Source organism: Nannobrachium achirus (genome assembly GCF_963921795.1).
Source record: "Nannobrachium achirus genome assembly, chromosome: 24".
NCBI lineage: Eukaryota > Metazoa > Chordata > Actinopteri > Myctophiformes > Myctophidae > Nannobrachium > Nannobrachium achirus.
In genome coordinates, this window is record NC_137831.1 from 40631377 (window position 1) to 40641965 (window position 10589).

At 41.8% G+C, this 10589-nt stretch overlaps 1 protein-coding gene across 1 annotated transcript in view; it reads left to right on the plus strand.

The window, feature by feature from the left end:
- Positions 1-7830: 7830 nt before the first annotated feature.
- LOC308280293 (NACHT, LRR and PYD domains-containing protein 3-like) overlaps positions 7831-10589 on the plus strand; it is a gene marked incomplete at both ends in the record, with an annotated part of 9686 nt that continues 6927 nt past the window's right edge. The window contains 3 exons of the mRNA XM_080720552.1: positions 7831-7876; positions 8277-8420; positions 9099-10589. The exon at positions 9099-10589 is cut by the window's right edge and continues 286 nt beyond it. Coding sequence (XP_080576678.1) covers positions 7831-7876; positions 8277-8420; positions 9099-10589 — 1681 coding nt within the window. The remainder of the gene's footprint in view (positions 7877-8276; positions 8421-9098) is intronic.

A 10589-nucleotide genomic window follows, 5' to 3' on the forward strand; every position in this document is an offset into this window, starting at 1 on the left:
ATTAATAGCAGCAATTTTAAGCAATACAAGCCCCAAAATAAAAATGCAACATTTCATATCATGGTCAGGCATAATTCATAGTAAATCATAAAGCAAACATTCAAATGGCTTCAACGCATAATGTACCGGTAATTCTTTTTACGGAAATATGACAAAGATCTGAAGCTTTATTTAGTTATTATAGTGAAGACTGAATGCCGAGTTCTAACCCACAGATATTACACTAGGATAGGCCTATAATCAAATGTTCTGAAGTGTGTGAAGGTGAGAGAATAAAACATTTCCACTAAATGTCATTTGAGTTCTGAGCCTCTGTTTTGTATATTACAGAGCAGTGGAGAATAAAGCAAAAATAATTGTTCCCCCATCGTTAACGTTTATTTATTTATAGCCTATGCGAATTTAGGACTAAATCACACATTATGTCAATAGCTATTATTGTTTCACGTAGCCTATTCATAACATCTGTAATTAAGGGAAATACTCTATTCCCGATTTGATGTTGCCATAGCCTAGTAGGCCTACTCTCTATCCATTTCTATTTACAGTTCATTCTGATGTTTGATTATATTCTGAATTGGTTCCTCGTTTATTAGTGGACACGTTCACACGTTGTTATAGGCTATAGACCTATATTATTTTAAACAACACTCAAATACCAAACCTGATGCTCGAAGTTCTTTGCCACGGGAACTCATTGGTAGTTAGATTGTTTATTTAATTGGAAATAACATAACGCACATATACAATACACTGGACAATCTGAATTAATAACGGTATGCTCAGTAGAATATGCAATGAATGGTATATGAGTTCGTCATGTTACTTGAAAACATTGAAAACAAAACATTCAACCAAGCATTATACAGAGGCGGTTTCTTTCATATCTAATCATATTAAGAAAACAATTTGATGGATTGCCTGTTAATTAAGCCACAACAACAAATCTGTCAGTCATGTTCCACCACCAATTCCAAGGGAGGGGAGCAGAGCCGTGGAGCCGAGAACAAGTTGCCTTCAGAGGGATTCGATGCGTAGAGCTGCCCGCCCCGAGACGAGACACTGCGGTTCTCAGAACCTTCCGACAACACCGATCATATTTTTAAATAGGCTCTGTCATGATTAATTATGAAGTTTATACAACTAAATACTATACCTAAAACACCTTACAATTAAACTCTGTGGCACCAAACAAGAAGTTAGAGAGCTGGATAAAAGTGGATAAAAAAAAAGTTATGCGATGGACAGCAGACACTGTTGTTTTTGTTTTGATCCGGGTTGAATCGTGGAGGCGCGTTGCATTGTGGAGTAGTGCACATTCCAAGGGTAGGTTACCCTAGGTTAACGCAGTCTACTAAATGGGACAGCACTAGGCGCGGCCCAGTGACGTCATAGCCCTTCATATGCGCACTTCAAAGTGCGAACCCTTCGGATTGGAAAACGGCTATAGAGTGGGCGGGCTTTAGACTGCACTAAGTTTTCAGAGCAGCTATATGCAGTGCGGCCAGCAGAGCAGAAGCTCTCAATAATAAAACAAAATGTACTGTAACTAAACACAAATATCACTTTATTTGGATTGCAATACTTTAAAATTTCATCATTAAATTAACTCATTCAGGGTCTTTTCAAAATGGCTTCCAAGTTCCACACCGCCTCCCTCTCCATAGACTTCCATGTAATTCATAGTGCACGGATCATGCACGCCCATGCCTAGATCATGCACTACGTGCGTGCACACTGTTCACAGCCTTCAAACCAAAAAATCCGAATGGAAATCCGTTCAGGCATTCATGAGCTAGCAGCCATTATGTTTTCTTGAAATGTAAACAAACATGGCTGCCATGTTTGAAAGATGGGGTTGGTATGGGGGTTAGACCATAGAGTATATATAAAATAGAGAGCGGACGAGCCCCGCCCCTACTATCATTTCAATGCAAGTGCTCAGTGGCGTTTTGAAGCAACGGCTACGTGCTAGCATGTAGCTAATCCAGGTGCATTCTGGGGGAAATTGGAACCAGCGTGGTTCCAAAATGACGTCACGCTGCTCTCCGCTCAGTCTGGAGTGGAGGGGGCGGGGCCAAAATGCGCGTTTAGGCTGCAGTTCCAACTTTGGCCACCATCGGGGGTTGCTTCAAATCTAGCCCTGGGTTCTGGGGGCTTGGGTTAGACATGGAATTTCGCGATTGCGATCATGCCTACTAAATTTTTGGGGGTCCAGAAAGAAATTTGAAAAAAAAAAAAAAAAATCTTTTCTTTTTTGAGGCCCCCCTCCCCTGAGGCCCCCGGGCGCGTGCCCACCGGCCCACCCTAGCCCAATGGTAAGTCCGGCCCTGCGAGACACACACACACACACACACACACACACACACACACACACACACACACACACACACACACACACACACACACACACACACATGAATATTAAACCTCCACAGAAGAATGCAAAGTGCCCTGGCTTTTTTTTAAGAGTGCAGGAGGATGAAGTGAGCTGAAAGACAAGCAGCTCAACTTGTGGTTTCCTTACAGATCATTTCTACTTCCACTTCCAACTCTGACCACAACCTAGAAAAGATGCTAAGGTATACTGTACATGTATGAAAGAATATATTCTCTTAATGGGCCTCAAAGTGGGGTCCGGGGACCACCCGGGGGCCTTGAGGGGGTTCAACGGAGCCCCAGCAAAATCAGTGTAACCACTCTAACTCTATTTTATACTTTGGATGTTTTAAAAATAGCCAATCTACAAGCTCACAACAACACATCACACAATGTTAGACGCTGTGAGCTTGTAGATTTGCTATTTTCACACTTTGCGTGTAAATAAAAAGTAATTTTGGTCTATCACAAACAAAAAGGTGTCCTGGGACAAAAGAGCAGACCAAGAACCGAGCAAAGGTGAAGTCAAGTATTGAGTTTTAAGTCGTTAAATGTCTGAAAAAACACATACAAAAATGATAAAAAAAAATATATCATCTGAAAAATGGTCTGTCTCATGATGTGAACATGCACAGGTAGGCTACATCATTATCAGACTTATAAATCTCAGCTTGTTTAATCCATTCATGATCTGTTGATTAATTAAACGTTTTTATTTGTTGTGTACATTTACATATGAATCTGTCGTTCATAATGTTCACAGGAACAGCCAGAGATGACATCCTGCTATCGTGTGGGAATCCTGTGGTGTTGAAAACGAAAGCATTTCTCATTGTTCTTCTACCAGCAGACAGAGAAGAACGTTGGACCATTTTTCCTCTGAAGTTTGTTCTGTGAAATCCATTCTGATTTATGTCAACACCCCTGCTAATGCAGAGCAGCTGTTACAAGACATCTGTGGCAGGTAAGCATAAGTAATGCCTCTTCATTCACTTTAAAAAGCTGTTGTTTTGGGGATCTCTGGTTTCATGTTCATTCAACCTCCTCTGGTGTGTTGGCTGGTGAGACGCTGCTAGCAGACATACTGTATAGGCTATACTTCACCCTGCAATGGTATTCCGTGCAGAGAACAGCTGACATACAAGCTCACAACAGCGTCACAGATGTGAGTGTTATGAGCTTGGAGGTCTACTATTTTCTGATGTTCTCGGCCGGATGGAGCATAAATTAGGCTTGATGGGATCCAGCTGTATAGCAACAGTCAGCAGCTCTGGTGCTGTGATCATGAGCAGCGCACCCTCCGTTCTGATGACAGTGACTGCAGGAGTGGTTTTGAGAACATCTGCTTTGAATCAATAGTATTTTTTACAAACAACAGAAACCAAGGATTTTATTTCAATCCAAAGCATTCTTCCTCCACACTGGGAGAAAAACAGTATCGGAAAGTTTAATGGGATGCATTTTTACACATGAGGCTGGTAACCCCTTTTACATTGCAACTTGAGCGGTCTTTTTTTTTTTTTTTTTTTTTTTTGCCTCTGACTTGTGCGCTTGTACTGGTTCTTATCAGTGTGATGTTTTCTGTAAATGTGTCTGTAGAGAGAAAAAAATCAAACCTCGGTTTGAAGTGGAGCGGTGAGCAGCTATACCCTGTGTGTGTGTGTGTGTGTGTGTGTGTGTCTCTAGTCTGCACAACAGTGCCCTTCTCAATCTGTTCCTGTCTGTCAGTACAGTACAGTACTGACCTTACTGTTTTTTTTTTAATTTTTTAATTTAAAAAAAAAAAAGAAAAGGTTTTTTTTTTTCGGACTTCAAAGCAGTAACGTGGAGGGAAAGGTGGGGGCGGAGCTCCCGGTACTGGTGAATTGTTCGCTTAAAAATTACATATATTCAAAGATTTGCACACATTTTCACGACTTTTCAAAAATAGCAGATCTACAAGCTTGCAGCGCTTAAAAAATGTAGTGAATGATGCATGAGCTGATGAGTGTGTACTTGCATTAAGTCCAAGCACACACTGGGGCCAGAAAGTGTCCTTGTAAATGTAATGTGGAAGTACCAAAGTTAAAATAATCGCATTTGTCAAAGATATAGGCCACCAAAGTTGCAAACCTTCTCAAAAATAGCAGATCTACAAGCCCAGGACACATTGCACTGGAGATTGTCTATTCTCAAATGGCCAAAATTTAAAACAGGATTTAAATGTTTAATGGATGTTTTTGTATGCTATTAATGATCAATGTATGCATAAACTAAAGGTGTCAAATAATTGTATTGGAGTAAAACGTTGTTGGCTAGGATAGGTTCACTGCTCAAAAAACAAGGTTTACGGTTGTGTAGACTAAATTAAATCTCTCCATAAACTCCATCTCCTGCTCAGCAGCCCATGCAAAATGTACCAATATTAGTATTTGTGAGCCCCCTGCTGGGGCTGCTGTCAGAAATCACACCTCAGAGATCCCAACATTTCTCCCTAGTGGGAGGGAATAGATCACCCTCTCTATTACTGAATAGTTTCAGTTCAGTAGCAAGTCAGTAATTGAGAGGGGGATTATTTTCGGTGGCTCCCCCACTGAAAATGTTTGTGTTTTTGTTTTTTGTTTTCTCTTTGTTTCTTCTTTTTTGATACGGCCAGATACGGGCATCTTTGAATGACATGCACCTTCTCCCTGTGATGTGGCTGCCCTTAACGGTTGTGGCCCTTGCTTATGCTAGGAACCGGCCCTGGGTTTCAGAACTGTCCACTAGGGTTGGAGACGGTAACCGCCGTACCGCGGTACCGCGGTGTCAGTGTGCTTTATACCGCGGTAAAAAAAGACAAAAAAAAGTCTATTTTTTATTGGAAAACAAGCGAGTTTTAAAACAGGGGAGAAGCGAGGACCGCATGCGCTCCATGCCGCTCTGCTCTGGGCTGTGTACCACATGTTTGGAAGCCACATACATCACTCTCGGAGACACAGACCTACACAAGGCAGCACAGCAGCCGCGTAGAGGAGTACAGAGCAGCGTAAACTTTCTCTGTAATCCACACGACACAAGGATGTTAATACATACCTTGTGTTGTGGCATATCTTTTTTTATTCATACGGATTACTGGCGGAGCGCGGGCCGCGTGGACTAAAACCGAAAATGAAACAATTTTACTTTTTCCACCGCGTTGCATGTTGTGCCCCGTCCGGCAGCGCGTCGGCGATTTTATAACCTTTTCTGTCAAGTCATTGTAACTAAAACCTCTATATAGCAGCACTCAATCACTGCGATTAGAGAGTTGAGACGTGACGTGAGTTTACAGAATCACTGTACACGATCTGACTACCCGTCCTCTTCTGGTTTGTTCACACAGCTGTTTGTGTCTGAAAAGCCCAAGTAGCTAGCCTACGTTACTATGGTAACCCGATCTAAAAGCTCAGAACGCGTCGCGGATGCGATGTGTTGTGAGCTTGTAGATCTGCTCCTTTCAAAGCCATACCCGCTGTGCTGTACGGAGAAGTATAACTCGGGCAGTCAGGCTGAGGAGAGGCGACTTTTGGGAAGATGATTGCAATATTTTGGCTTATCGCCGAACCTTAATTAATAGATACAGGGGTGCGGTAATTACCGCAGTACCGGCGGTAAATGGGTAGACGGTAATCGCGGTAACAAAATGTCGATACCGCCCCAGGCCTACTGTCCACAGCCTTCCTCAGAGACAGATTGAAAAGACAAAAAGGGTGCCATGCTATCTTACAATGAGCATTAGGACCAATAACAGTATATGAAGATAGTTTGGAAATGGTTGAACTGGTTCTTTAAGTACAGTATATAAAGTAGAGATACATTTATTAAAACGACTAGCACCACTCAATGTGACCACATTAAGCTGTAGCTGCATGAATCCATAAATATTGTGCCTTCTCTGAAAAAAGTACAGGAGCAGGTGGAACATCAAGTTAAAGGAAGCGATGGTGGTAACACAATGCAACACTCCTGGTGGAATTTAGCAAAATGTTTTCCAAAAATGTTCAACAAGCAGTCAATCAGTAATAGTGAAAATAGCAGATCTGCAAGCTCGCAACGCCTCACATTGTGAGTTGTGATCTGTTATTTTCACTATATTTGAATAAGGCTTTTATTTAATGACTGTTTGAACGGTTTTGAAATATAAATATGAAGTGCTTCAGGAACAAAGAGGCACCATGTTACACAACCCCCTTCAACAACAATCCATATTTCTACTTTAAAAAATTACTTTGTTTGATCTTTCACTACTAGTCCTTACCCGTTCAAAGATATGAGCTCCGAAATGATGTGCAGTGTGTGGGTTATGGGATGTGCACTGTGCACACGGTATATGAGGGATGGAAAGTAACTTTAACTGGTACTTGCATGATAATATGTAGGAGCATCAATGTAAGAAATACCCGTTTCGTTTAATGGCTATGTGTGTGTGTGTGTGTGTGTGTGTGTGTGTGTGTGTGTGTGTGTGTGCAGCGGTTTGGACCGTGAGACCATCCGCAGAGTGGTCTGTGTTTCTTTTTGAGAGGGTCGGTCCGCCTGAAAAACGCGTTTTGGAACAAAACGGTTACGTTTTGCGCGTTTGTGACGCCCTCTACGGGTCGAATTGGAAATGCTTCTGGGGATTCGTTGAGTAAGCCACCCGCAACCTGTGGCAGAAATTCAGTGTTGACTCGACGTTTTGTTTGTGATTTATGGCTATTGTTTGCAAAACGGGCCCCTCCCGCTAACTTTGGAGGCCCGTTACGAACGAACGGTATGGACTATCAAAATATCCCTTGACTATGTTCATTGCATGGGTTCAGAGATCATGTGTACCCATTTTCGTGACATTTGAAGAAAATATGTAGGAAAAGGAGCAAAAAGTGTGTTTTGGAGAAAATTCAAAATGGCGGAAAATCTATCCTGACGCAAATGGGCGGGGCCTATATCGGGAGATGCGTATTGACCCAAGGAATCCAGGGAAAAAAGAATTTTAATGTTCCGACCTACGGTTCAAGAGTTACAGGCCGAAACGTAAAGTGGACTGTTATAGCGCCACCATGAGGCCAATTTGTGAAAGTGACAAACGGGCTTCACAGTTATGTCAGGTGTGTTCATATGCTAATGGTGATGCGATTTCAGATCAATTGCTCCAGCCACTGAGGAGAAACGCTGTTTCAGACACTCACTCAGACACTCACTCAGACATTTGGTGAATTATATGTTAGATTTGTATCTTTCTTATTCAATGCAGACAATGTGCACCATCTAGTGGAAATATTGTAGAACTACACCACCTGACCTACTACAATAAACATCATGCCAATGGAAACAGTGAGTGACTGTTTATGGCTTTATATCCTGTATATATTATATCTATTTATTTCCCCTTTATATTATGTCTAAGAGATCAATTGAGTAAATGTAAATGTGTATCAATGGGTGACAGAGTGAAGACACGTGATCCTGAACACAATGGAGCAACTTCAACTTCCTGTTAAGTCAGATGAGGACTGTCCAGGTAACAATGGCATTTGAAAAGAAAGAATACATTACCCTATCTTATGTTTAAAAGAAAATAAGCCTAGTGACACTACTGACTGCTGTGACACATTATTATAAGAAAGAGTTTGATTTTCTTTCAGGAACAGTTAAATGAATTATTCAAAAATGCTGTATAGCTACATAAGTTACATGGATTCATATGAATGTGTGTGTCCCTTGTTCAATGTCTGTATGTGTATTTTATCAGCCCAGAAGTTGTTTTAAATCCTCTGATTTTACAAAGTGCATTAATTTGTGTTAGTCATGTAAAACTGAAGTTATTGCATTTACTTGTTGTCTCTGAAAGTTTGTAACATTTGATGGGATAATTTTTACACTCAGCAAATGTTATTAACACTGATGATTGTATTGTGCAGGTCCTTCAGTGTTACCTGCAGTTCCTCCAGCTCAAGTCAACGCCCAGAGTGGAGGCATAGTGATGTCTCCTAACATCTCTGGTCACATTGGTGGTTCTGTCAACATCAACATCAATGTCAGCTCCTCATCAGACGGAGACAGAGGTACATATTTTAGTCTGCTCCACAAGAGGAACAATGTAGGCTATTGTGATATTTTCTACTGTAAAGATATGAATGTCATATTGGCATAATGCCATAATGTCCACTCACTGAGTTTCATTATCATTATCGTCTTCTCCATATGCAGGATCTGCACAGCCATCCGAAGCTAACAAGCCTGCCGAGAGCAGTAAGAACGTCTTAATTTACAGCATTTCATCACAATATCACAAAGTGATGGCAGCACATGATAACATTTGAAAAACTGTACAATAAACACTGGGAGTGTAGTAGATTGTCACTTGTTATTGCTTAGGGATATTTTCCTATAGTCTTCTTGATGATTGGGGGGGTGGGGGGTGAAAGCAATCTAAATTTGATCAGTTCTGATATGTCTAGCACTACCCTTATGAGTTGAACATTCAGCAAAAAATAACCAATCTAGAAGCTCACACCGCACAGCATCACCACTGTGATGCGTTGTGAGTGTCCATCTATTTTCAGCAAAGCTATATTTAGTTTAGCCCTCTGGAATCAGGTCAACTAAATTGCAAGGCCATGTGGAAATGTTCAACTATAGAGTTTAAGTGGTTAACTTGAGAATCACCAACCCTTCTCATTTGTGTTCTATAATTACTATAACATGCCCTCAATGATGTATTTTGCTCTTTTGTCCTTTAGCAACTCCTCCTGCTGTGTATCAACAACGATTCAAGTCTAGACTGAGGAAGAAGTTTCAGGTTTTGTCTACAAAACAAGGGAAAAAAACATTTCTGAATGACATTTTCTCAGACATCTACATCACAAAGGGTGGGAGTGGCGAGGTCAATAAAGAACATGAGGTCAGACAGATTGCACCAGGATCCATGCAACCAGCAGAACCAGACAAGATCATCAGCATGGAGGACATGTTCAAAACCTTACCTGGAGAAAAGGGCCCAATAAGAACAGTGATGACGAAAGGAGTGGCTGGCATTGGTAAAACAGTCTTAGCAAATAAGCGTGCTCTGGACTGGGCAGAAGACAAAGCCGACCAGGATGTCCTCTTCATGATTCCATTCACTTTCCGAGAGCTGAATAAGAAGAAGGACAAGGTTTTCAGCTTGATGGAGCTCCTTCATCAGTACTTTGGTGAAACCAAGATGGAAGAAATCTGTGGCCCCGACGGGTCCGGAGTTATGATCACCCTTGAAGGACTGGATGAAAGTCGGCTTCCTTTAAACTTCGAGGACAATGAGATCTTGACCGATGTCACAAAGCCGGCCCCCTTGGACGTGTTGCTGACAAATCTCATAAGGGGGGACCTGCTACCCTCTGCTAAACTCTGGATAACCACTCGACCTGCTGCAGCCGATCAGATACCGACTGATTATGTTGACAGGACGACAGAGGTCAAAGGCTTCTCTGATGCTCAAAAGGAAGCGTATTTCATGAAGAGATTCAGTGATAAGGATGTGGCCAAAACAATCTTCTCACAAATCAAGAAATCACTAAGCCTCTACATCTTGTGTCACATCCCAGTCTTCTGTTCCATCATTGCTACCGTTCTGGAGAATGCGTTAAGAGAAGGAAAACAGGATGAGAAAGGAGCAATACCTAACACCCTGGCTGCAATGTTCATCCACTTCACAGTAGATCAATCCAAAAAGAAAGATGAAAAGTATACCAACAGCAACCAGAACAGCGATATCATTCTGTCTCTGGGAAAAATGGCCTTTGACCAGCTGGAAAATGGCAACCTGATCTTCACAGAAGAAGACCTGAAAAAGTATGGCATTGATATCAGAGATGCTGCTGTGTGCTCAGGAGTTTTCACACAGATTGTGAAAGAGGAGTATGGGCTATACGAGGACCAGACGTTCTGCTTTGTCCATCTGAGTGTTCAAGAGTTTCTGGCTGCTCTTTATGCCTATGTGTCATTCATCAACAAAGGTGACAATGTAGTGACAGAACCAACAGCAATCTCCATGTTGACAAAGCTATTCAGAGACAAGGAATTTGACTTCTACCAGTGTGCTGTAGACAAGTCCGTAGAGAGTCCCAATGGACACCTGGATTTGTTCCTGCGTTTTCTGCTGGGCCTCTCATTGGAGTCCAATCAGACTCTCTTACGACGACTGCTTGATGTGAAGACCGGAGATAGGTCCAAGGCCAATAAGAAGACCATTGAGT